Below are 27,635 nucleotides of genomic sequence, written 5' to 3' on the forward strand. Positions count from 1 at the left end.
CTTTATCCATTCATCTGTTGAAGGACACTTAGGTTGGTTCCATACTTTAGCTACTGTGAGTTGAGCAGCTAAAAACATAGCTGTGGCTGTGTCACTGTAGTATGATGATTTTAAATCCTTTTGGTATAAACCAAGGACTGGTTTATAGATAGCTATATCTATTGCCAGAAACTCCCTAAAACACCCCTCATAATGAATTTGGAAATTCAGTTAAGCCTCCATTGCTCTCACTTGCCACTGAGTCACCTTCAGTGTTGTTTCTTTTCCCTGGATGTCACCGCCATAACAACTCCATCTCTTTAGCTCCCATTCTTTTTTTTAGAAGTCCCCCAAGAAGTCTCTCTCTCCCCTGCACCACCAAGTCTAGCATGGGCACCCTCCCATGTTTTCCATGGCATCCTGGGCTTCCCCTATTAGCACTGAGCTCCCTAAAATGGAGGAAACATCTCTGCTCAGTGAGTTTCTTTTTAAAAGTATTTTTTAATATTTAGTTGTAGTTGGTCACAACACCTTTATTTCACTTGTTTATGTTTTTATGTGATGCTGAGGATCGCACATGTGAGCCACAACCCCAGCCCCTCTGCTCTGTGAGTTTCTAATGTGGAAGCCTAACACAACAAATAGAGGGAGATTCTAAACTCTCCTTGACCCATTCTCCTGCTCCAAAACTTTCCCTAGGTTTCCATGCTAGTGTTTAGGTTTTTTTTCTTTTCTTTCTTTCTTTCTTTCTTTCTTTCTTTCTTTCTTTCTTTCTTTCTTTTTTTCTTTCTTTCTTTTTCTTTCTTTCTTCATATTTTTATTTGGCATAAAATAATTGTGTTTATGGCATATTATGTGAAAATTTGATATAATGTATACTGATAAAATCAGCGTAATTAACACTTCCATCTTTCTAAATACTAATTGCTTATTTATGTTGGAAAACTTCAAACTCATCTCCTGTAGTTCTTTATAAAAGATACTAAATTATTGTAAACTATAGTCACCCCACTGTGCTGAAAATACTAGAACTTATTCCTCCTGTGTTGGTAGCCACTATCCAACCTCCCTCCTTTGCCTTCTCTTCTCCTTTCTAATCTCTGGTGACTATTATTCTACTCTATACTCCTATGAAATCACCTTTTAGGGTTTTCTTCATGTTCAATCTCTTTCCTAGGAAATGTGCAGTGGAGTTTCTCACAGTGGGGAAACAAGGGGCTCACTGCAGGTTTAGTTACTGTGGCAGTGACTAAACAGGGATGTAAGGTGCCTTCCAGGATTCCTTAAAGGATGTAAGGAGAGTAACTACCTCCCCTCTGTCTGTCTAGACTGGCCCTGATGGTCAGAGGGTTCCCCTCCACCCCCTGGAGAGCTCTGTACCATTGACCCACTGCCAGGTCAGCCTGGGATTGTTTTTATGTACTCTACATTGGGTTTCATTCAAACTGCACCTCTAACAAACTGTCAGGTGACTTTGGACACTTTGTTACGCTTTTAATTCTTCATTTATAAGATGAAGAAAGCTGTATTTGAGGTTGTCAAAGTTCTCTTCCTTACCAAAGTGCCCTAGAATCTTAAACTTTCTTAACAGAATCTTGAGTCACAATGGAATCAAGCAAAGAAAGAATGCAGAACACTGAACCCACCATACAGACCTTCATTTCTCAACTGAAAGTCATGCAGAAGAAGCTGCCCTGCCTCGTTCCTGCTCAGTCTCCTCTTCATCCCCCATCTACCCCTGCACTGGCTGGGTCTTCAGCTCCCTCCCTTCCTCCTCTCTCGCCTCTTATCCCTATGACTTCTCTGTCTCATCGCCCTGTGACTTCCTCCATCAGCAGTCACTTAGATCAAACTAGTTCTCTTCCCATCTCCTTCCCAAACCATCTCCCTCCTCTTACCAATCTTTCCTCATCCCATCTCCCTGCATGGGTCACCTCTACCCTGGCCTGTCCTCCTCCTCCTGTCACCTACCTTCCTCCTCTCCCTCTCCCTTCTATTCGCCGTCCCTTCCGACTTGCTCCCCTCTTCTCCCATGCTTCTCCCTTTATCCCTGCCCCTCCTCTTCACCCTTCCTTCCCCCGATGCATGGGCCTTGGACCCAGATAGATACCCCTTGCTTCTGCTGGAACATCTGCCCCAGCCTGCCCTCGTCAGGCCTGATGATACCCAAACTCCATGTGGAGGCCCCAGATCCCTACCAAGAGGGGACCTGGCTTTTCCCAGAGCTTCTGGGATTGTGGTATCCAGCATCCTAGTGACCTGGTGGATATGGGGGACACTGAATGGTGACTAGCAGTAATACAACCTGGAGGAGCACCTCCCTCAGGTAAGGGTCTCTTTCCCAAGATTGCGTTCTCAGCCACTACCTAGACGTTAATTCTCCTGCTGGCTGAATCCAGTGCATTCCTTCCTCCTTCCCCAGGATTATTTTTACATAAGATACTCCATTAGGGAGTAAAGTTTAGGGAAAATTCCAAGTGAATTCTGAATTCTGATTATCCCTAATAATCATAATGCTTAAGTCACGTGTTCTGACATACAGACACAATAGGACACAGTGTATGCACATATAGGTTACTATAACCTTGCAGAGAGATCAGCATAGACATATGAGGCAGCTTTAGTCTGATGGTGTGAGTGCAATGCTCCTAAGATGTTTTGTTTTCCCTTCCTTTTGATACAATACCAACAACTTGATTTGGATCTCTCAGTTTAGTTCTATTTCATATTTCAGATGAACTCCATTTGGTGATAGAATACACTTGGAATAAAGGTCCAAACTAACCATTCTGGGCTGGGATTGTGGTTCAGCGGTAGAGCACTCGCCTAGCATGGGTGGGACCCGGGTTCAATTCTCAGCACCACATAAAAATCTAAAAAAAAGGTATTCTCTCAAACTAACCATTCTTAGTTCATATCCTGATTTTATCATTGGCCTGTGCAGGGTCTCACTCTTGTTTTATTTATTTATTCACTTTTTTAAAAAAATTTTTTTAGTTGTCGATGGACCTTTATTTTATTTATTTATATGCAGCGTAAGAATTGAATCAGCTTCACACATGCTAGGCAAGTACTCTACCACTGAGCCACAACCCCAACCCTATTTTTTCACTTTTAGCCCTTTTCCCACTTGTCCTTACCTCTGAAGAGACAGGAGGATGTGGCAAGTTCAAGTTCAGACTCAGCAATTTATTGAGGCTCTAAGCAATTTAATGAGACCCCATCTCAAAATAAAAAATAATAAAAAGGACTGAGGATGTGGTAAAGCAGCTCTGGGTTCAATCCTCATTACCAAAAAAAAGGAAAAAGGAAAAAGACCTCTGAACACATTTTTCTGTGTGCACATAGATATTCTTGTAAAATATGTGGCTCTTATTTTGTGGATTATATTTTTAAATTTTGTACATATCATGCTCGAGACTTTATTAGCCTTTTCCCCTAGCACTTTTTTTTTTTTTTTTTTGGTGGTGCTGGGGATTGAACCCAGGGCCTTGTGCATGCGAGGCAAGCACTCTACCAATTGAGCTCTAGCCCTAGTTCCCCTACTCTCTATTTTTAAGATCCATCTCTGCATGTACACATCATCTGCATTTGTAACTTTTGCACTGTATGTACTCCATATTGTACTTATCTCTGTTACATGCATCCATTTCCCCAGGGACAGAGGGAACCTAGACTGCCTCAAACTCTCCACCTCCATGAACTGTTCTGAATTGTCTTTCATATGTTCACTTTTAATACCATGTGAGAGCTCTGTCAAATTGGTACCCAGTATGGGAAGCATTGGGTTAAATAGGTTGCTCCAATCTAAACTTCCACACTTAAAAATACGTGTCCTCCCTGGGATGGAAATCATTTATCTTATGAATTCATAAGGCCAGTTCAGTAAGATCCCTCTGGGCCATGGACATGCCTGAGACCAAGTGTGGGAAGTGATTTTATCAAACCCACAAGAGGAATTTTGGTTATATTGAGCAAAAATTTTTATAACTAGTTTATATTTTGCAGATTGTCCTGTCCTTGTGGTGTTCTTTTATCAGTCTATGGAGTTTTGACATGTGCATGTGTGCGCACGCGCGCACACACACACACACACACACACACACAAATTGAGACTGTAGACTCCCCATTTTACCACTGACACAGCAAGCATTAGCTCATGGCCCAATGTCGTGTTAGGGTTATTTTAAAGGAGCCACTTGGCAGACTTCTTCTGCAGCCTCTTTACAACTTGTTCTTATAGTTATTACTACTATAATATTGCTATTACACATCCATCCACAGTGCCTCCCACTTTTCAGAAGCTGGTGGGATGTTCAGCAAGTTCCTTTTCCTTAGGCAGGTTGCTCCCCACCACCTCCTTATCATCTGTGCTATGCATATTATCAGTAGTGCTGAGTAGTACCCCATAAACTAATATGACACAAACTGTTTGTTTTTCCATTGCACTCGTAGGTAGATATGACGATTATCCATATGTTGCCTCTTAACTCCTAACTTGCTCCTTTTAAGCTGTCCTTTCAGTGAGCACAGCATTGAAGTTTGTCAGTAGATGGTGGCAGGGGGACATTACAGGTGGAAGGAACTCCTCATCCTGGTTCCAGTGTGCTCCTGTTTTATCCCCCTCTTACTGCTCTGCTGCCAGATGCATGTGTATGGACATCCATTATCATTCTTCCCCAGCTGGGTGTCCCCATAAGTACCCCTGAGTACACAGTCCTAGTCCTCCCAGTGAGGACTCCATACACCGCAAGTCTTGCACTCACCCTGCAGTTGAGCAGGCCTTGACACTTTTCTCTGTGCCATTCCATTCACCAGTGTCTCCCCTGATGCCCCTGCCATAGGGGGGTTGTTTCCAGTGGCCCTCCAGATATGGACACCATGCCTCCCATGCTTACACCTCTCCTCCTGCAATCAGGTTCCTGCCTCTCTGACTCTTCCCTGCTACTCCTTGCCTGCCAGTCCTCGGGAGATCTGCATATAATTGAACCAGAGTGGTCCAAAATGACTGCCTCAAGCTGCATTCTCAGTAGCTTCTCTGAGGTTTCTGTATCATCATGACCCATCATCATTTAACATTATTCAACTTTCTCATTTTTTGCCAGCCTATTATAGGTACAAAGCGATGTCTCATAATTGCTCTAATTTGCACATTAATAATTAACATTACAAGTTCTTCCTTGTCCTTAAGTCACAAAAATATTTTTCTTACATTTTCTTTTATCAACTTTATATTTTACCTTCCAATTGTAGGTCTGTTAAACCACATAGAGCTTATCTTTGTATCTCAGCTTAGGTAGGGATACTTTTTTTTTTTTAAATCCTGATAGTGAACTAGTTTCTTTAACATTTAAAATAATCTGTCATTGTTTTAAGGTTGCTCCTTTGTCTTCTATTGTTTTCCCAGATATGCATGTGTTAATATTTGGGCATTCTCTTAAACAGAGTTGATTGAACCATTCAGGGACTTGCATTGCTTCATGTAAATTGGAGAGGAAGTTTAGTTTAAAATGCCAACTGAAATTTTGATTAAATTACATTGAATTTATAGATTGGGGGAAATTATTCTCTTTATATTGAACCTTCTCATCCAAGAATAGGAATCTTGCTCAATTTATTCAGATTCGCTGTTTTCCTAGCATTTCTAAGTTTTCTTCAAAAGGTCTTATATGCTCTCAAGTAATCCCCAGATACTTAGGGTTTTTTTTGGGGGGGGAGGTACTGGGGATTGAACCTAGGAGCCCTTTTCCACTATGCTACATCCCCAACTCTTTATTTTAGATGGAATCTCACTAAGTTGCTGAGTCTAGCCTGGAATTTGGGATCCTTCCACCTCAGCCTCCCAAATTACTGGGATTACAGGCATGTGCCATGATACCCATAAATATTTAATGAGTCTTATTGCTATTGTGAATGATATTTTGTTATTATTTATTGGTTTTAGCTTCTATAGAAAAATGCAGCTGGTTTTTGTAGGTTGATCTTAATGTCCAGCAACCTCACTGAATGATCTTATTAGTTCTAATAATTGATGCTTTAAAAAAAAATAGGTAAATAAATTATCTACAAGTGAATTTTATCTCTTCTCTTTTAATCCTTATGTCTCTTATTTCTTCTTTATGGCATCATAAAGATTTTCAAAACTATCTGAAATGATAGCAGTGATAGAGGGCCTCCTTGTATTGATCTTTTTTTTTTATTTTTTTATTTTTTAATATTTATTTTTTTTAGTTATTGGCGGATACAACATCTTTGTTTGTATGTGGTGCTGAGGGATCGAACCCTGGCCGCACGCATGCCAGGCGAGTGCGCTACCTCTTGAGCCACAGCCCCAGCCCCCTTGTATTGATCTTAAAGAGAATGTTTTCCAACAATATTTGCTGTAGGTTTTTTAGAATGTTTCTTTTATCAAATTAAGAAAGTTACCTTTTGTTCACTTTTTTTCATATATATATTTTGGATGTTGATGGGCTTTTATTTAGTTCATTTATTTGTATGTGGTGCTGAGAATCGAACCCAGTGCCTCACTTAGGCAAGTGCTATACCACTGAGCCACAGCTCAGCTCCCGTTTTTATTATGAGAAGAATTAAACCTTATAAAATGTCTTTTCTGCATTAGGATAAACAAATTTTCTCCTTCAGTCTATTAATGTGGTGAATTATGATGATAAACTCATCTGATAATAACCATCCTTGTATCACTGAGATAAACAAATACTTATGAGGTATTTTTAATACACTGTTAGAATTCAGTTCTAGACTGAATTCTTCTAGACTATTTTTTTACTTTAGAGATTTTTAAAATGTAGAATTAAGATTGAAGTTATTCAATATCTTCACCCTCCTCAAGAACATTCCAAGAACCAGTTTATGGGCTGAGGTTGTAGCTCAGTGGTAGAGCGCTTGCCTAGTACATGTGAGGCACTGGGTTTGATCTTCAACACCACATAAAATATAAATAATAAAGGTATTGTGTCTATCTACAACTAAAACAAAGTTTTAAAAAGAACCAGTTTATGTGCTATTAATATTTAATTTTACAGATTCAACATTATAATTTTATAATCTATGTTAATGCCTAGTAATTTTTTTTTCTTTGGGTACTGGGGATTGAACTCAGGGGCACTCAAACACAGAGCAACATCCCCAGCCCTATTTTGTATTTTATTTAGAGACAGGATTTCACTGAGTTGCTTAGGGCCTCACCATTGCTGAGGCTGGCTTTGAACTCATGATCCTCCTGCCTCAGCTTCCCAAGCTGCTGGAATTACAGGTGTGTACCACCATGCCTGGCCCTAGTAATATTTTTAATCTATTTTTTTTGCTCACTTCCTTCTTGCCTCTTAGCTTTTCCATCCATGATCATCTTCCTTAATGCTACCATATGACATTTACCATGTTCCTTATGTTCTCTGAGCATAGAACAGTGAGTTAAACACATTATCTCATCTTAATCCCCCAATAACCCTAAGGCATGTACTATGTTCCTTCTGTCTGAAGAACATCCTTTAGGATTTCATTCTTTGGATCTCAGTTTTCACTGTCTGCCCCTTTGTCCTTTGAGAGGTAAGAAGTAAAAACCAGAATCCTAGGGATTGCCAGAGTTCATACATTGGTCTCCTGAGCTGTCCCTCAAGAGATGATACCCATGGACACCGCTAGGCCAAAGGCCAGAGACAACATAGTTGAGATCACCCTGGAGGGCTTCGGGGATGAAGGATGCTGGCTAGCACTAGCTGTGACAGTGATACACTTCCTTCATCCTTCTTCTGTACTCTCCAGTCCCACCCTTAAGACAACAATGGATCTACCTAGAAGTGACCAAATATTAACATACCTTTCTGTCCCTCTGAGAAGAAGGCAAGGGGTGCTGCAGGGGTCAGTTGTAGTTCACAGCACTAGAGGCTAACTGCTTTTCTCAGGTATGGCTGAAGTTGGCGAGACTGACCCAGCCACATGCCTGAGCAGATCCTTTGCCCCATTTTATCTTACCCTCTATTTGGACATCCCTTGTGGAGTATGTGGAACAGAAAGTTTTGAAGGTCAGTAAGTAGGGACCCTAGAAGACAGCTGGGAAGCTGTCTGAACCAGTCTAACTCCATAGCCCAACAGAGACCCCCCAGCCAGGGGTCAGAGCCCAGGTCATATCTTCCATGCTTTTTTCTGAGATGCACTGAGGCACTCTTCTGCTTCTCAAGCAATGTCTTACTCCTCTTTTTAGTCACCTGGAACCCTGTTTTCTTCCTCCTAGAATTAAGAATTTCTTCCAAAAATGCAACACAAGGCCAATTTCAAATGGACTTTAATAATTTTTTTTGCTGCCCAAATACTGTACATGCAGAAGCCATGTGAAGAATTTTTTTCCTCGAGAGAATTGGCAAGAAAATCGTACAAAACAGCTGGCAGTCCCTCCCAGCTGTCCACCTGCCACCCAGGAACCACACGTTTGGAAAGATGCTGCACATAGAAAATGTATAGAGCACAGATATAAAAGGCAAATTGCTTCTTATCTAAACAGTGTGCTTGTCAGTCCCTAACAGCTATCTCTCTTTGCAGGGTGCATTTGGAGATTCTAAAAAAAGGGGTTCCTGCCTTCCGTGAGTTTAAATGCTAAAGGAGTTGAGAGAACTCTTGGCCCTTTCCTTAAGGATGTAGCCACTCTGCTTTCTGAGATGATGTCTGGTAAAAGACATCTTGGAGGGAGGAGTGGTTTTAAAAAGCAAAATAGAAGGGAAATAAGTTCCCTCTCTCCTCCCATCCAAGAGTATTTCCTTTAAAACTCTGAGGTCTTCAGCTCTCCCCACTGATATCTTCTAGAAGCAGAAGTGAGGGTGACCCAGCCTCACCTGCTCATGGGGACACTGACTTATTCAAGATGCAACTGAAGTGGTGACACCACACCAGCCCCTTGAAAACTCTCCGTTGTAGACAACCCTTAAAAAATTTTTCACCATGACACAAGAGTAAAGGAGGGAGTGCAAACCACAAAGAGGTGAAAGCAGAGTGTGTTAGGGTTCCCAGAGTTCTTGTCAGAAGCAGCATCTGGGCATGGACAGGATCAGGACTGTGCCCAGCTTGGGCACCAGAGGCTGGATGAAACCAGGTGCACCAGGCTTGCAACCCTCCACAGCTAGCTCCAACTAGCTGAGGCTGTGATTTTGCAGATGAGGAAGCTGAGGTCCAGAGAAGTGAGGAGTCTCAAACAAGGTCACAGCTTCTGGCAAAATGGTGTAGAGCAGCTGTCCCTGTCCAGGTCATTGGCTAATAGAGGAAAAGTACAGTTGTCTCTGGAATTCCAAGGCCCTTTTTCTGTTAGCCAAGTGGTCTGGAACCCAACCTCAGGGACCCTTCCTGGTATGATGCAAACTCCTTGGGGGGGGGGGGCCCAAGGCCCTGTCCTTGCTGGCCAGGTTTCCAGCCAGAGCCCTGGAAGTTTTCTCTGAAGCAATAACATTCATGCTTTTCAACAAGCATCTTCCCCAAGCCATTCTAGGACCCTGGAAAATGCAAGTTCCTCTTGCTGATGTGGCTTCCTTCACAGGCACAGCCATCCTGGGCCTGCAGAAGCCCAAGCTTGGGGTTGGGGGGAGGGGGAGTTGCTTTGCTACATGGAAAGATTAAGCCCTTTGTCAGAGAACAAGGTCTCATGCTTGGGCATGCCAACATCTGAGCTGCATTTGTGCAGCTCCACCAACAGAGTTGGTGCCCAAGGAGGCCAAGTTGCTCTCTTTGGCATCACTGACATTGCTCTGAGATGCTCAGGCACTCTTTCAAAATAAACCTTTCCAAGCTGTACCAGGCCAATCCAGCCACCATCAGGGCACACCTGATTGGTGGCTCCCCTGCTCTTCCAGCATGATTATTTTGTTTTGTCCCAGTCTCTTCTGACCTGGGTGAGAAGCAGACTGGAGGGAGAAAGCAGGGGATGAGTCTGCATTTCCATCTCCTCCCTGATCATCCTGTGAAAGACAGTCCAGCAGAGGAAGCAGCATTTTAAAGAATCTCTCTACCTGTCAGGACATTGGAGAAGTCACCTCTGAGGAGAGGAAGAAAAAGGAGGCAGGGAAGCAGGCCTTTTCTTTTCCACCTCCCTGTAGCCACTGCAGAAATACTGCCCAACAACCTTCTGCCCTGAAGAAAGGGCCAAACCTCTTGCCACTCTGGTGAGAAGCAGCTCATCTACCTCAGGCAAAGGCAGCAGTTTCTTGCAGAGTTTGCACAGTGCTAGAAGCAATCAGGGAATCACAGAAGAGCAGCCTTACCAAAGACCTGCTGCTTTCTGGGCCAAGGGCAAAGGGGAACATGAGGTATTAGGAGCCCTAGGGTCCCGGGGAAGAGGAGCTCCACATCTCCTGGGCAGCAGGGCCTGGAGTACAGCCCCAAGATGCATGTCAGGGCTTCTGGTATCGCAGTTTAGGATTGTGCTACATTTCATTTCCAAAGAAGTGCCCTTGGTGGGCTCTATTGTCTTTAAAAACGGAGGCTTCTGTTCTCCTCAAGGCTGGCAGTGAAGAAGAGCTTAGGCATGCTTCCCTGGTGTGGGAGTCAGGCCTCTGGGAGAGCTGGCTTGACCTTAGTGCTCCAACCAGCAGTATTCCATGAGAGAGGAGTGATTCAGAAGCTCTCCCTGAAGCTCTTCTAGGTTCTGCCTCAGCCACACAGAATGCTGGCATTTACTGGGACCTGTAATCCCAAGACCTAAGTGCTCCTTTCCTAGCAGAACTGGGTAGAAGAAGAGACTGGATGGAGAGTACTTTTGGAGATGTTCTTCCCTGAAGGATCAAATCCTCCTTGTCGAACCAGGACTTGGCCCTCTTACTGGAGCCTGCTTCTTACCAAAGGCCCATCGCAGACTTCCTGAAGGGAAGGAGTCCATGAAGAAAGTAGGACACTGAGCAGAGCAGAAATATGAAGACAGATGCTCTGAATCATCCATCACTGTCCCCAACCACAGCCCAGCATCACTGCAGGGCCACTCCTGTCTCTGCCACATCCTCAATTGAACCCCACCCAACCAGAGGACATGGAATGACAGCCCTCTCTTGTAACCACTGCCAGGTTTCATTTGGAGTGCGGGAGCAGCTGAGTTGGCTCCATGGTAGGGAGACCTCAGAAGGATCATGTTCCTTCCTTCCTCACCATCTCCTCCTCAGAAGGTAGGTCTCTTCCAGCCCAGAGTAGGCCAGGAGTCATACTTGTGCATGCTCCTCTTGTAGGACAGGCTAGCTCCAGTGGTTTCTCAGGCAAAATGTGCATCCAGAACTCTGAGGAACAGACCCTAATGCAGCCACTCTCCACTATGTTTGCATGTCAGCCTCATCCTTGTGGGGGGACTCCAGTAACTTATTTGTGGAAGTGTTAAGAATTCCCCAAGGTCAATTTGTAGAGAACAGCCTATCATTAGAGAGGTGGAATAGCAGAGTGGCCCCACTCCTGTGCAGTACTGACAGCCAGGAATTGTAGGCAGTCAGCCTAAGTTACCAGCATATCAGGCTCCTCTCCCTATGCTGATCCTCTTCAGAGGTAAGGGGAGCCAAGACCTAGAGCTACAAGGGCAGCCTCACTGCTGGCAGCAATCCCTTCTCCCAGTGCCACCCAGGACACCTAGAAGCATGAGGATATTGACAGATACCATTTCCTGGGGGTGCCTTTGTGCCTTATCAGCAAATGTCTGTGCCATCCATGGGTCACTAATACTTCCCCCCACTCCAAAGGTGTATTTTCACACCATCCAGAGGGTGACTGTTCTAGAGGTGAATACACCCCAAACAGGAGGCAAAAATATCCTTTTGCAAGAGTTTCCTCCCTACCCTGTCCCCACTGGGGTCAAAGAGTACAGAATCCTTTGTCCCATTTTTAGGAACATGGGAAATACATGTATTTCCAGTTCAAGCAGGACTGAGGAGAGTGCTTCTGCCTAAAGAGGCAATAGTCCATCCACCTTCTCACCCTCTGCACACAAGGATCTCTTCTCTGAATATGCAATAACAGACTCAGGAGGAGACAGAAGCCAATTTTGTTCATTTTTCTCCCACCCTTACCTTTTTGTCTGTGGGAAGGGGATCCTAGTTTCCCCTTGTTTTCTTGGGAGGGAGGTTACAGGACTCTGACTTCAGCTCAGTGAAGATTCTTGCTAGACAAGGAGGTCCTCTGGACTGAGATGGTCCCTATACCCCCTCCAGCTTTGGTATGAAGGCAATCATCCCCGAGACCTCAGCCCTGCAACCCCAGGCAGTTCTTCCTGCCCCAGGCACTTGGGCTAGATGTTAGCACTTGAGGATGAGGACTGGGGAAGAGGCAGACAGCCTTCCCCATGTCCTGACCCCTCCTGCCACCTCTTCCCTCCCTCCTAGACATGAACCCAGGGCTGCCTCACACCCTTCACCCTAGACTGAGGAGGAAGAGGGACACGTGTGACATTTCCAAGCCAGACTTAAGGATTCCCAGCAGACCTCTCACAGGGTGCTGACCAGGCAGTGGTTCCCCCACAAAATAGGTTCCAGCTGTCAAATTGAGTCAGGGTCTAAGTGGCTGGGAGAAAAGTCCCAACTAGACAAGGATGAGAAATAAAGCAGAGGCATTTGGGGTGCCCAGAGCAGGCCACTTCCTGGAGGGCAGCAGGATTGTGCAAGACGGCAGGGAGGCCAAGAGGGGTTAAGTATTGCTTGTACAGAGCTGGTGACTGCAGATTAGAGTCCAGAGCCAGGCTACTCATAGAGCCAGGAGGCTAGAGTCCAAGTGTGTGTGTGTGTCAGGGACCCTGGTCTGGAAATAAGCAAGGACTAGAGCTCCAGGTAGTCAGCTTCATGTAGTTCATCCCCAAAGGTCAGACAGTATTCCCAACAGTGGCTCAGAACAAGTCAGCCTCAGCCCTCCTGATTCCAGCAAACAGCCATGCCCTCAGCACCTCTTAACAAGCCAGGTCCCACTAGGGACAAGCCCAGAATGGGATAGGACCAATGTCTGGGCCTGGGGGTGGGGAGACTGTCTGCTTTGGCAGATGACATGCCACTGAGGCTGACCTCCTGGGCCCCCTGGGAGAGCTCCTTTGGCTTGTTGGAGGTGGCTGGGAGGGAGAAAAGGCCTTGAACAAATGCTGAGGGAAGCACCCTGGCCCTACCCTCTAGGGGACCTGGCCAGCACCCAGGAGCGAAGACCTCCTCATGCTAGCTGGTAGGAAGCAGGTGGTTCTAGCCTCAGGGGAAAGCAATCTCAAAGCCCTCTATTCCCCAGGCACCTTCTGCCTCCCTGGGGCTCTGGCCAGGGCACTAAGTGAGCATGCTACGTGCTGCAGGATGCGTTTGGTGGAGAGAGCTGCTGGAGCAGCTCAGGTGGGGAGAGGGACAGAGGCGGGGGGTTCCCAGAGGAGCCCAGTGTGGCCCACTGCAGTGGATGCTACATTCCTCAAAAAAGAGCAGCAATGCTGGGAGAGGCAAAGGGTGAAACAAAAGACAAGACAGAACCAAGCAGAGACCACCAAGGGGCGGGGGGCACAGGCTCTGCCACAGGGACAGGGAGAGGCAGGATAGGCCAGTGGCCTCATCCCCCACTTCCACCCCTAGAGATTCCTCAGGGCAAGTCACATCCACACAATACTCCTTTGGGTTTCTTTTCAACAAGATACAAAGAGACATGGATTCCAGCCCATGTGTCACCAGGACTGACTGTACCCAGACAAATGAATACATAAAAAGTAGTCACACACACATACACACAAATAGACACACACACCTCCACTGCCAGCTGGGACAAGCCCAGTAGCCAACAGGCATGCAGCAGGGCAAGGGGTCCAGAAAGAGACGGAGACTATGTACAGGGGAGGTAGAGGCCAGCAGGCCCCCTTCTCACACCACCACCCGGCCTCTGGTCCTGAGCAAGGTTCTTAGGAGCAGGAAGGGCTGGTGGCACTCTCCAAGGAGGACTGGGACAGGCGCCTGGTGAGGGATCCGAGCGTGGAGTCTGCCACGGAGGAGGTGGGGAAGAGTTTGTACCAGCCGGTAACCGCAGTGCTCAGGTCCAGTTCATCCAGCATGATCTGGGCCATACCCATGAAACACTTGTGGTCCATGCGTCCATAGTCTCCCCAGACGATCACCTGCCAGCAGGGGAGAAAGAATCAAGAGCTGAGCCACTCTTCTTCGCTCCAGGACTGGGAAGTGGGCCTAGAAAACTAAGTTTTGCCAGGGTACAGATGGGACAGAGAACGCCCGAACCCAGATTGATTTTGGGCAACAACTTTCTGAGCACTTAAGATGTGCCAGACTCGATCCTATGGACTTTACATGTGTCATTTAATTGTTCTAACAACCCACATGGGTAGCGGTGCTGTGTGTATTAGTATTTCTACTTAGAGGAAACCACAGCTCTGAGCTGATTTAACTAACCTAAAGATATAGTCATTTATAACAGACCTGGGGTTAGAAGCTGGGTGTGTTTGACTCCAGGGCCTCCAAGCATCCTAATCGACAATTTCCCCATTGTACCTCCAGTTCTGCTGCTGGATCCCTGTGGATCTTGCATCTGTCCTGGGCCCTCGTGTAACTCAGTGTTTCTATTTGTAACTTTGGTAGTGTGAACAGATTAGCTGAGTGATATTCAAACTTGTGTTTTTAAACAGACACATGATATTATGCCCCCTGCCCCAGAACCCTACAGTTCTGTGGTTTTTAAGTTTGGCAACTCAAGGGTCCTTGTCATAGAAACACCCCAGCTCAGAGGAGCAGCCCTCTATGGTGCAGATAAATGTTCCCAAAGGCCCAGGTGTTATAGGCTTAGCCCCTAGCTTGGCACTAGTGGGAGATGGTGGAAACAATGGTTTCAGATTTTGAAGGTGTACCCTGGAGGGGGATAGTATGGTGCAGGTCTCTTCCCCTCTCTTGTCACTTCCCAGCTGCAGGAGGAAAGCAGTTTTTTTCACTGCTCACTCCTGCCACCACATGCTACCTCTTGACAGGCCCAGAAGCAGTGGGGAAAACTAAGCACAGACTGAACTATCAAAAACTGAGCCAAAATAAACCTTTCCTCTTTTCAAGTTGATTATCTCAGGTATTTTGCTACAAACAGAAAGCTGACTAACAAGAAGACACACAGCCCAGACAGGCCTGACTCTAACCTCTTCTCTTGCTCAGGCAAGACCAACTGCTACCATCACCATTAAAACTTAGCAAGTAGCTGTCTAGGTGCCTTCTTTCAATCTCCACGATATACCACCCATAGCTAGTGAGTGTCAGCTAGAATTTGAACCCAGAACCACACTCAGAGACAGACCCATCACAGTGCTGAAGGCCCACATGAGCTCAGAGTCTTTGTCTATGGCGGGGACCTGATGAGCCTTTCCTTGCAGTACTGCTATGAAGGCCAATAACACACAGAGCATGAAAGAGCTTTGTCACCCTCAAAGAGTTGGGATAAGAGCCACCTAAACTTGACCTCAGTTCTGCTAATCACTCGCTGAAACCTCAATCAAGTCACTTCATCTACCCAAGACTGTTTCCTCATTTGTAAAATGGAGGAAATCACATTTACTTCATGGGGTAGTCCCGAGGATGACAGGAGATCATATCTGGAAAGTCCCGCCCTCAGCTGATGCACAATGAACATCAGCACCAGGTAACAGAAGGAGGCAGTATGGAAATGAATCCTGCTTCTCCCTGCCAGTTGTGCAAGCTAGGGAGCATCTTATCTACATCGAAGCCTTGGTTTCCTTCTGATTCAACTGGGGGCAAGGACACCTCACTGGAGTTGTGAAAATAAATGGACAATATAAGCAATGCACCTGTACAATGCTTGACAGGATGAATCATCACTGAAGAACCTCGTCATGATTTCCAGTTTTTGAGTTGACCCTAGCCCACTCACCCTTAATACTCACCTGCAGCACCTTGCCCTGGGGCCCCTCATCAAAAAGCAGAGCCTGCTGGTACAGGGGATCACAGGTCTTCTTAGCCACCTTTGTCTTCTTCTTGGCCAAGCAGGCCCCATTCTCAAGCAGATAAGCCTTGATATAGGTAGCTGAGGGATAAGGGAAAGAATAATATAGTCCCAGAGAGACAACTATGGCCCACCCCATCCCCAACCTCCAGGGGACCCTGGAGATGAGCAAGGTAAATAGATTGTGTACTGCAAAAGGAAGAGGCTGACCCCTCCATCCTCTCCTGCCCCCACCTCACTCACTGGCCTTCCAGGGAAGGTGTGACTCCAGTCAAGAACACTGATGTAGGCCAGTGGGAGCTAAGGATGGACTACATACAGTTCAGCTACAAACCCCTCCCTTCTAGGACCTCCATTACCCAAGTCCCTCTCCTAGCTGCTCAGCCTCACCTGGGAGAGATTTGGAGCTTGGTTTGGGGGTCAGGCCCCGAGCTTCAATCACTTCCACTTCCAGCTGGCCACCCCGGTCCATGATGGCAATGTGCACATCTCCTGCAAGGGAAAAGAGGGACAATCCAGGCAGAGTCATACCAGGGATTGAGGGGCAGCCAGCTTCTGGTGAGCATCTCAGTCTGCAGGGAACACTGTAGCAGCATCAGAAAGGAACATGTTGGAGCAAGCTGCAAGTGTCAGACTGTTCTCAGAGATCACTTTATATTTTTAAATTTTATTTTTTGGTACTGGGGATCCAACCCAGTGCTATACCACTGAGCTATATCTCACTAAGTTGCCAAGGTTGGCCTTGAATTTGCAATCCTCCTGCCTCAGCCTATATCATTCTTTCCCTCATCCCTAAGTCACTGGGATTACAGGCATGCAGCACTTGGTTCTTAGAGATCACTTTAAAATGCTGGGTGTACATGCCTGTAATTCCAGTGACTCAGGAGACTGAGGCAGGAGGATTGCAAATTCAGCCTCAGCAAGTTAGTGAGCCCCTGTCTCAATATGAAAAAGACTAAAGATGTAGTTCAATGGTAAAGTATTCTGGGTTCAATCCCCAGTACCAAAAACTGAAATTGAGTCACTTCCAAGTGACTGAGAAATACTTTGCTAGATCCTGTGGCATGGGATGGGGCATCACCCTTAAGGAACATGCTTGGATCACAACAACTGGCTGCCAAATTCCCATCGTGTAGCTGACTGGGAGGCTTCTGTTTCACTAAGCAGAACAGACAAGTTTAGGGACAGAGAGCTTCCTGTGTGAGGAAGCCTGTATGCTCTCTTCATCTTCCCTTCCAGCAGCCCTCAGCCACTCCCCATTAATTTATCAAACAAATACTGAAAGAGCGTTAAGTGGGAAGCAATGCTAAGCTGAGCTGGCCCAGGATACAAGGCACTACCTGGAAATGGGGCCACTCAACCCTCTGCCAGAGAAGCACAGAGAGCTGAGTGCTCACAAGGTCAGGTCCTGTGTCCAACAGAATCAGATCCCATGTGTGGAATCATAGCATTACGTGATTTCTAGGAACTCTTAGCTTTGTTCACCATGGATTTAGAATTATGCAGTAGACACGTGGAACAGCCTTCAAAGCAGTAGATAATCATAAGCCTGATCCAGAAAAATTAAATGGGCCAGACTTCTGGTTCAACCACCCTTTTCAGATTCTCTGAGCCATTATGCAAGTATTCATATTTGCATACGAAAGAGGACAGGGATTTACTACTTTCAGGAGGCATCCTAGAATTCATCTTCCTCTATGATTCCTGACCTCTTCATGGGGGAAAGGGGGGTCTTGGGAATTCATTTTCTCCACACCTAGCTATATCTCACTCCCAAATGAAGGAGAGGAAATGCAAACCTGCTTTCCCAGTTTTGGACACAAGGGGGCACCACACACAAATGTGCAAGGCTCTGATGGCACACTGGCCTTGTGAAAGTGGTTGGCTCATTTTGCTGCTTCTCAATTTTATGGTCTAGGGGAGAGGGAAAGCAGGCCCTTAAGAGGCTGTCAGAAAATGGTGGGAATTAGTTCAATCCAATGCAAGAACCAGATGAGAGCTGACACTGCCTCTCTAAGGATCCTCATGGACCCCTCTTCCAAGGGGCTCTATGGTCCCCCTTATTATTTTTTTTTTTTGCCATTATACATGAGCTCTCTCGCTCTCTCTCTCTCTCTCTCTCTCTCTCTCTCTCTCTCTCTCTCTCTTTTAGTATGGACCCTTTCAAGGAAGACAGGGTAGTGCTGTGGCAAGAGTCCTGGGCCTGGAATGGAATCTCAGACCCGTTGTGCACAGTTGCCTTCCTCTTTTGCTAGGAGGGTCAAAGGTCGAGTACTGTCTGGATAGGGACCATGGGCTTCTGGGTCAGATAATGCTGCTCAGGCCAGACTGATGGGGACACGAGGGAAGGCAGAAGCCAGTTTGGAGAGAAGCTGCTTAAAGCAACATAGCCTGAGGGAGGGAGAAGTAGTCCCAGAGTGCACGAAATGACCCAGACTGCAGCTAAGAGGACCAAGCATAGGCTTCAGAATGTCCTTCCTTACTGCAAGGAAGACGGATGAGAAAAATAATAGACAGCTTCTAGGTGCCAGGCACTTTTAAGAGAAACAGTCAAATCAGCTCAGTTCCTACAAGCACATTAAAAGATCTCACTGCAAAGCATCTAATAGAAAGGAGCTCAATCAGCTGGTGTGAGATTGCAGAACTCAAGTGGGTCGTATTATCTCCATTTTACAAATGAGGAAATTGAGGCTTAAAGAAGGGAAGTGACTCATCCAGGTTCACACAGAGAACTGGTGAATCAACTCCAGGACAGCCAATGCTACATTCAGGTGATGGGCGAGTAAAGTGAGGGAGGGGATGTGCTGTAAAAGGTGCTGCGGGACAGCAGGCAGAGAAAGGCTGCCATCCCTCCCATCTTTGATGAGGGAAGAATTGATGAATGCTCCACCGACTCTTCATTGGCAAAAAAGCCAGAGGAAGGGCTCCCTTCTGCTGCCTGTACCTTGTCATGACCCCACCCCCACCGCTGGCTCACCCTCCCTGCCTTTTCTGCCATTACCCACTCCCCACTCACCCTGCCCTCAGGAAGACTCACCCATGGGGGGTGTTGCCAGCGTCTGTCGCCCCACAATTTGGGCTGGTCCCAGCCCATCCAGGAAGTCACTGAACTGGCTTTCAGCTCCCAGCCGGGTGGTGGGGAAGATGAACCTGCAGGAAAGGCAGACAACTGTTCATTTCTGCACATTGAAGAAAAATTCTTTGATGTCACTGAAGAGACATTTAAAATCTCATAATGATGGTTTTCATTCTTCAAGTTCCAAGGATTTCTGAGGTGACCCTTAAAATGCAGTAACTGCTGGACACCTGTGTTCCTCACCAAAGGATGTCAGGCCAGAAATCTCAGTGCCTAGAGCAAGTTCTAAGAACTGAGATTTGATTTGACCATAAATTTAAAATCCTAGTCAATAACTGCAAGGTGGTGCCCTGAACAGCAACTGAGACCAAAATAACACAATTATAGGGTTGAGATGAATGGCAAGGGATGGTGGGTGGTCCAGGGTGGTGGGGGGCCTGGAAATAGTAACAAGAAAAACTGCCGGTGATTAAAAGCTAACCAGGTGCCAATGGGACACTAAATGTTCTAAGTGCACTACTGTGTCTTCCTTTTTTTTTTTTTTTTTTTCGTACCAGGGATTGAACCCAGGAGCACTTAACCACTGAGCCATATCCCCAGCCCTTGTTATTTTTTACTTTGAGACAGAGTCTTGCTAAGTTGCTTAGGGTATCACCAAGTTGCTGAGGCTGGCTGTGAATTTATTGTCCTCCTGCCTCAGTCTCCCAAGCCACTGGGATTATAGGTGTAGGCCACCACACCCAGCATACTGTGTCATTTTAATCCTTACAATCTGTTGATAGGAACTAGTATCCAATTTTGCAGATGAGAAAACAGGCTCCAAGAAGTAAGCCTTGCCTGCAAAACAGAGATGATGCTCAACTCATAGACTACAGTGCAGGCTGGGCAGAGGGTATGGGAAGAGTTCAGGACAAACAGGAAACAACAAATGGTAGTTAGAGTTGCTGCTACTGCTGCTGCTGCTATTGTCAAGGGGAAAGTGCTATTTTTTCATGTCCTTAAGCTGGATGCCCAGGTTGTGGCCAGCAGAGAAAGGACAGATAAGGAAGGGTTGGCCCAGGCCTGCTCAGGGGCTACAATGGACCAAAGTATAAGACCTCCTGGCTAGAGAGAGAAAAGGCTATGCAGCAAAGAATCCCTGCTGGACAGGTTGGCCTAGAGTCCCAACTGGCCAGTGACAGGCAGGGAGGTATATGCTCATCAGAGAGAGGCTATGTCTCTTCTACTACATGGAGCCTCTACTCCCCCAGGAAGGGGCTTCATGGCACCCATTTTTTATTGATCATAATCAGCAATCACCTAGTATCACCTTCTTATTTCAATAGGATCTGAGGGGTTAAAGAAATGTAGCCTCTCAAGGTCACAAACTTTTGGGAGCTTAGTATAGAGTAAGTTATCCTCTACCTTAGAGTAGAGGTTTGAATAAAGGTTATAGAGTCAAATGGCCCTAATTAACACCACTTAATACTTAACAGCCATGACCACTTAACAGCCCTGACCTTGAGCAAGGTTCCTCCCCTCCTTCTTGCCTTGGTTTCCTTACTCATAGACAGAGATAATGATAGTTCCCATATTCCTTTGGATGGTTATAAGTGTTAAATGATCACTCCATTCCTGGGCTGATTACAGTAGGTAGATTCCAAGGCAGGACTCACTGATCTAAGGTACCCAATGGTGATCTGCACATGGGAAGTTAAATGTAGCAGCTATTCTCATTCATGGAAGTAGGTAGGGAAAGCCCTCTGTATCCAGGAGTTCCACATCCACAGATTCAACCAACCACAGATTGAAAACATTATTGAAAAAAAAAATGTGCCTGTATTGAACATGTGCAGGCTTTTTTTCTTGTCATTATTTTCTAAACAATACAGCCTAACAACTGTTTCCATTGCATTCACATTTTAATACATGGGTATTAAAAGTAATCTAGAGATTATTTAAGTAACAGGAGGATGTATGCAGGTTATATGCAACTACTACACCATTTTATGTAAGGGCCTTATGCATCCGTGGATTTTTTTGTCAGTGGAGGTCCTGGGACCAATCCCCTAGAAATGCTGAGAGTTGACTGTATAGTAGTGAGATATGGTCACTGAATACTAATAATGGAGCCCAGAGTCCTGAGACTGGAGATTAAAGAGCGTTAATGAAGCAGAAGCAGAGAGTGTTAGTCATAAACTATAGTTTCACAGATTTAGAAGAGATCTAAGGGAATATCTAACCCAATGACTTTCAAATGTTTTACTGCAACCCAAATGTAAGAAAAGGATTTACCATCATGATCTGCTAAGGACCAAAGTATATCTATACATGTAAAACTGAAACAAAAGGGCCCAAGGTAATTCATCCTCACTACTAAGATATACTTGAGTTCTCGATTTCTTTTTCTAATGCTGGTTCTGACCCATGGTGGTGATTTTATGCCTTGTCTATGAGTCACTACTGACAATTTAAAAAAAACACGGATCTAGTCCAATCTCTTTTCCTAAGCTCCAAGAAAGTGTACTTGAGAGGACTCCACTCATCTGAGCCATAACAATCATTTTAGAGCTAAAGGTAATTTAGGATCACATTTTCCTTTCCACCCGTCTCCTTCTGAGCAGGGAGGCATGGAAGTAGTAGGAGGCAGGAGGCACAGGTCACTTTCTGAAACACAGAAGGAATTCACTGCTCCTGGGCTCTAGGGCACTCCAGTGGAGCAATAGGAATACCTAGGGGCCAGGCAATGGATGTCCTGAGAAAGAGACAAGGGAGTCGGAGGCATAGAGGAAACCAGACATCTTGGCTGGAAACCACATAGGAAGGTCTTCCTGCCCTTCCTGCTGGTTGTGTGACCCAAGTTGAGGAGGAGGAGACAGAATGGGCTGAGCAGGGGTGCACATACGTGCCATCGGAGCTGTTGCTGTTGGTGCTCCCATCAGTGGACTCCCGGCTGCCCTGGCGTGTGACGCGACTTCGCATCTCCACAGCAATGCCGGTCTCTGTGCTCCGTCGGATGTTGCTGCGCAGCTTCTTGGTGGCCCCTTCTGAGAACCCCACCCCAAAGGAGAGAGAGGAAATCAGTTTGAAACAACCTAAGGCTTCTTGGACAGTGTGGCCAGTTCCCCTCTGGGAAGGGGCACGCAAGCAGAGCTGACTGGAGTGGGGACATGACTGAGCTACCCCCAGAACTGGTCTACAGCCTGACACCTGCCCTGCCAGGGGCAGTGACACAAAGTGGACTAGAAAGATGGCTAGAGGGTCAGGATGGTGAAGAGGGGGCTTGAGGCAGAGCTCCTTCTACCAGGCTCCTCTGATGCCAAGTGCCCACTCTACTTCATCCCTTGCCCCCAAACTCATGTTCTTCTCCCCTCTCCTTCTCCCCCGACTCTTCTGGAAAGTATGTCTTACAAGATTTACTTTCCTTCTTCCAGATCCCCCAGGGACCCCATCACACCCAGACCCCACACAACCTATTTCTCTGATACCCTCAGAGGCCCTATTTTAAAAAAAAAAAAAAAGGAGCATGACCACTCTCAAACAAACTTCCCTTCTGAAGGTAGGTCCAAATGTGGAGAGGGACATGTGTGGCAAGCTGGTAAGGCCCTCAGGGAAGCAAGACTTTGAGAGGGACTGCTAAGTTGACCTGAATTGACTTTGACTTTAAAGGAAAGGTCTGTAGAAGAGCCCATGAAGCTGTGCAGCACAAGCCTGCCTTGTGCCTCTGTATTCTACCCAGGGCATGCCCTGCCCAGCACCCGTTCTCCACCTGACAGGGGAAAAGGGGCACTCTCCTTCTCCTAGCAGTGTACCATCCTACCTGGGTTTCCATAGCAACCTCTTCAGCATTCAGTGTGGTCCCTTCAGATTCACTCTCTTCTTGGGAAGTGAAGTGGGGACACATTGGGGTTTTGTAGGAATTTCCCATGCAGAAGCTTGCTAGCCAGAGGAATTTCATAGGGAGGAAGTGATGCTTGGATGGGAACTATATCAAAGGAGATACCTGCTGTCACTGGTTAGATGCCTAAGCAAATTAAGAGTGGAGTTCTCTACAGAGATGGGGGAGACCTGAGACATGGGTAGGAGACACAGCCCCTGAAAACAGTGGAGATGGGGGATCTGATTACCCTAGCAGTCTTTTCTCCTACTCCCATTCCAGTTGTGGATTGGGGAAGGAATGTTCCTGACCTCAGCCTGGGAGAAGGAGGACTTTATTTCTCTTTCTTTGCTCTATTTATCTTTCAAGAAGTCTCCACTGTGGGAGGGAAGGTTGAGAGGGCTAGTATCACCAGTGGATGGGATGGTAGTGGAGGGGAGGTGATGGGAACAGGGTTTGGAAGTAAAGGGGAATGACTCCTGTAAAATCAGGCCAGCATCTAGGACATGGGAATATCTAGCACATCTAGGATCAGTGAGATCACTGAGAAGTGTGTCTGTCTCACGCACATATATACACATCTCAGCTTATACTATTTCTTTCACATAGATGATCATAAGCAGACATATACAAAGCTGACGATTACATATATGAATACAGTTATCTCACATACAAGGTCAATTATGTTAGTACAAACTTGCATGGTCACAAACGGTCCCACCAGGTCTTGGCCATATGTACACATGACATGCTCTATCAAATGTAGTTAGATCATGTATGATGTTTTTATGTGAACTCTCAAATACCTGGAGTTGAACCAGTCCACTATATCACACACAACAGTGCCCACCCACACATGGTGTGTGACCTGCCACACACACAGAGGGCTGGGCAAAAATGGAGAGTGTAGGAGGACTCTCCCTGTCCTTGGCTCCTAACTGCCACATCCCCTCTAACCCAGTTAGGAGACAGATGGGGTCCGAGGGCTGCAAGTCACCCTTCCTCCCCCTCACATCCTCACCCCCTCAACATTCACTTTTAGAGCTTGGGAAAGCTCTGACCCATTTGGATGTGAATTTCACTTCTAAGGCTTGCCCAGTCCAATGTGAATCCTTGAATGGAGGAGTTGTAGGACCCTGAAGAGGTTAATAGTTTGTTAGCCCCCTCTACCATTTCTCAAATAGGGAGCTTGAGGTCTAGGAGTCAAAAGAACTGGGACTAAATGCCAGGTCCCCAGACTCCCAGTCAGCTAGTATGTTGCATCTCTCTCCCCTCCCAATGTCCCATCTATGTGTAATGTAACTCATCAGAGGGAAGGTTCCATGTCTTCAGAGGGAGGAGAAAGGTCTTGCAGCCTTAGGGGAAAAGTCCTTTACTGGCTTCATCCCTGAGCAGTTTCAACCCCATCAATCCAGGGAATAACTTCATGTAGCTTCTCTCTAGAGCACCAAGCCAAATTGCTTACAATAATTCTGTAGTCCCCAGATACTGAAAAAATTCAGGAACCATCCCATCTGTCCTGTCATATACAAGAGAGGGGCAGTAACAACCTGCAGCAATACACCATTAGGGACATCTTCTGGAATGATCCTGAGATTTCTGACCCAGAACCTAGAGAGAGCCCAGCAGAGAAAAGCCACTGTCCTTGGTACTGAAAAGAGAAGCTCCATTTGGACGGGCTGAAACAGCCATGACCCTGTGTGGAGCTAGCCTAATACCAGACCAGATTCCACCTGTGCCCTGGGACCCAAAGGCCCTGAACTCACCTCTCTCATTGCTCCCACAACTTACAGAATTATAGATCTAGAAAGAAGTTGGGAGGGAGCATTTTTTAACTCCATTTTACAGAAGAAAAAACTGAAACTCAGTGGGAAAGTGACTTTCCAAAGGTCCCATGGGGAGTTACAGAGCCAGGACTAGCCCTCTAAAGCACCAGGGTGAGTTTTTGAAAGTCCACTCTAGGGCAACATAATGAATAAACTGGTAGGGGGTGGCAGGGGAACCAGGAAGGAGGCTGGTACAACACTCAGGCTAGATATTATGAGGTCTGAACTAGGGCAGAGGCTTTGAAACAAAAAGGGCATCGCAGGGCTCTGGCTAAAGCAGGGTACAGATAAACTAGGATAAAGGGGGTCATTGGGAAGGGCAGACCCAGAGCCCAGCCCAGAAGGTTGGGTCCAGAAGAGGAATTCCTACCAACTTCACACAGCCCAGCTCTGCAAGGAACTGAGCTATCCCATATTGGAGCAGTGGGGGGCAGCAGGGGGTACCCCTATGGGAAGTTTTCCCAGAACAACAATTCCAGAGCCAACACCCACAGTGAACTGGCACCATACATCCCTCTCATGCCAGACTTTTCCAACCAGGAGGAGGCCCCAAGCTGGGATCCTCAAGGCTTGGAGAAAAAAGAAAGAAACATTTTAACTGGGAAAGGAATAAAGATGGGAGAGGTGTGGAGGCTAGAGGCCTTACTTCTCTTTTGACTCTACTGTGCCCAAGGGTAACAATAACGGCACCAATTTCACTGAGTGTCTCCCATGTGGCAAGCACAAGGCTGGCCACCTTCCCATTCATTATCTCATTTAACTCTGGACACCTCTGCAAGGCATATATTATTGTCCTCATTCTACAAACAAGAAGCAGGCTCAGAGAGATGCAGTAACTTGCCCAGATGGATCACCTAGTAAATGACAGGGTGTGGCTTCAGAGGCCACCTGAGATCATTCTCCAAGAAAATGCCTTCTCCCCAGGCTTTGAATGTTTGTCATAAATGAGTACAATGAACTAGATGACCTCGAGGGGCCCTTCCTGCTCTGACATTCAGCAATTAGATGACTCATAGGGACCTTCAGTTAGAACGGCATCTGGGCAATTCTCCTGTCCCAGCCCCCGGCCTTCAGTAGTGCCCTTACATACCAAGGAGACAGGGATCCAGAAGCCCCCATGGCCATTCATCTCCTCCCAAGGCAAAAGGTCTTCCTGGCATCTGCCCCATCCCTGCCTGCCGTCTGTGAAGTCTATGCAGATCACTGCAATATCTCCCAGGGACTCAGGCCCCTGACTTGGCCTTGAGAGACTGTCCCTCCCAATCACTCTGGACAAGAGAAACCTTTAGGCCTAAGACCAGATTCTTGGGTGTGGTCTGCCAAAGCCAGACTGTGGGGTCTAACACCTCTGTGACGTCCTCATCTTAATACTCTGGCCCTAATCCCACCCTTGGCGCTATCCCTGTCCTCCTTGTCCTATCCCAAGTTCAGGATCCCCAACTCCCCACCTCCCTTACTACCTAGTCCCAGGCTGGCACTGCTCACCCTAAGGCACTAATAACCTCAAGCCCCTTCCCCATCCAGCCTCTCCCTGCGCCAGAAACCACATCACAGCATGATTGCTGGAAAAGACCATCCCGCATGCTCCTGTTAAGGGCTTTGTAAGAATCTATTTTAAGGCCTGGAAAAGTCCCCCACCCCCAGCCCCAACTGAGAGTCTTGATGAGCATTCTCCCTGATCCTCCGGCAACCCCACCCCCCACCACCCCCATCCAGCTGCCTATTTGAAGGTTTCTCGGGGAAGTTGTTACTCTGAGCAAAATAAGCAGGAAGAGATTTTAAAACAAAACCAGCTGGTGTCTGGGCTGATGCCACAAAGTGAGGGGGTCTTGGTGGAGAGGGCTCGCTCCTTTGTGACATGGGGTCCATGTGTGGCTGTGTGCAACAAGGTGGGTCTCCTACCAGTCGGAGTATATCTGGGATTGTATAAGTGCAGACCGAGAAAGCGTTCCTTTTCATGAGGATGCGACTGTTAAGGTGTGTGAACGTGGCTCTGTCAGGCAAGTGCGTACCCAAGTATGACATGTTTCTGTGATCTGAGTATGTGCATCTGTGATTCTGGTTGGTTTTATTCATTGCCATGCAGAATCTGAGTGAGAATGATTGTGATATGCTTTCCTGGTGATAGGACTGGCTCAACTGAATACTGGGCACTCGATGTGATTGTACAAACCATGAATCTGTGTTTCTCTCCTTTCTCTTTGTAATATCTAGGTGTGATGTAACATCTCTTTGTAACATCTACGTTTCTCTTTGTAATATCTACTTGTTTCTCTTTGTAACTATATTCATGTGGCTGTTATACTTAGGAAACTCAGAGATGACAGATGAGACTGAATCTTATGGATGCGTATGTCTGGAAAATCGTGGTGTCCTGACCATGGTGCCAGGAACAAAGGAGAATCTCATAAATAATTACTGATTAATGTGTAAGTCTGTGCAGAGCCAGCAGAGTGTAAAAATTCAGGGCATGAAGTAGGAAGCCCAACTATGCATGTTTGAACCCAGGCTCCACTGTTTCCCCACTGTGTAATCTGGGACAGGAACCTAGCCTTTCCTGTGCTTCTGTGCATGCCTGGTGAGGCTGAGGATGACAGGAATCGGCATACCTCCTTGGCCCAGAAAAGTGCCTAGTATGTGGGAAGTATCATACAAAGTGTGGGGTGTGGTCAAGCACATCCGACAGTTAAATACCAGGGTACGCAGGGCAAAGTGACCCACCCCCGCCCCTCAGTGCCCTGGGCCCCTCACCTGGCTGGGGAAGCTGGAGTGTGCTCTTGCTCCACTGGGTCAGGCCCACGATGGCCACCATCTTGGCACCCAGGCTGCTCCGCCGCTTCTTGGCAGTGGTGGTCCCGGTCCCACCCCCAGGTTGCTGGGATCCACAGATTTCGCCACTGATACTGGAGCTCCGCACCACATTCCTGGAGGCTCCAGCCGAGGCTGGACCTGGCTCCCCGTTAAACAT

The 27,635-nt window shown here is 46.6% G+C and overlaps 1 protein-coding gene and 1 long non-coding RNA gene across 2 annotated transcripts; one reads left to right on the forward strand and one right to left on the reverse strand.

The window, feature by feature from the left end:
- Window positions 1-1,570: 1,570 nt before the first annotated feature.
- LOC120890735 (uncharacterized) lies at window positions 1,571-8,494 on the forward strand. The gene is made up of 2 exons (XR_005735137.2): window positions 1,571-2,305; window positions 8,231-8,494. It is a non-coding gene; the product is annotated as an uncharacterized LOC120890735 (long non-coding RNA).
- On the reverse strand, window positions 8,265-27,635 carry Rims3 (regulating synaptic membrane exocytosis 3). The gene is made up of 6 exons (XM_005317871.5): window positions 27,419-27,635; window positions 21,870-22,011; window positions 18,947-19,059; window positions 16,300-16,401; window positions 15,851-15,990; window positions 8,265-14,074 (listed from the first exon to the last, which is right to left on the reverse strand). The coding sequence occupies exons 1-6, from the start codon at window positions 27,633-27,635 to the stop codon at window positions 13,862-13,864; spliced, it is 927 nt and encodes a 308-aa protein (XP_005317928.2). The 3' UTR covers window positions 8,265-13,861.

Source organism: Ictidomys tridecemlineatus, chromosome 11, assembly GCF_052094955.1.
Source record: "Ictidomys tridecemlineatus isolate mIctTri1 chromosome 11, mIctTri1.hap1, whole genome shotgun sequence".
Taxonomy (NCBI): Eukaryota; Metazoa; Chordata; class Mammalia; order Rodentia; family Sciuridae; genus Ictidomys; species Ictidomys tridecemlineatus.

Bases quoted from the DNA above. Each gene is read 5' to 3' on its own strand.
- Rims3 (XM_005317871.5), bottom strand. From the start codon at position 27,635: ATGTTTAACGGGGAGCCAGGTCCAGCCTCGGCTGGAGCCTCCAGGAAT. The intron at 19,060-21,869 runs GTATGTGCACCC...CCTTTCCTGCAG, and splicing joins AGCAACAGCTCCGATGGCAC to GTTCATCTTCCCCACCACCC. The intron at 14,075-15,850 runs GTGAGTATTAAG...CCCTGCTGGCAG, and splicing joins CCCAGGGCAAGGTGCTGCAG to GTGATCGTCTGGGGAGACTA.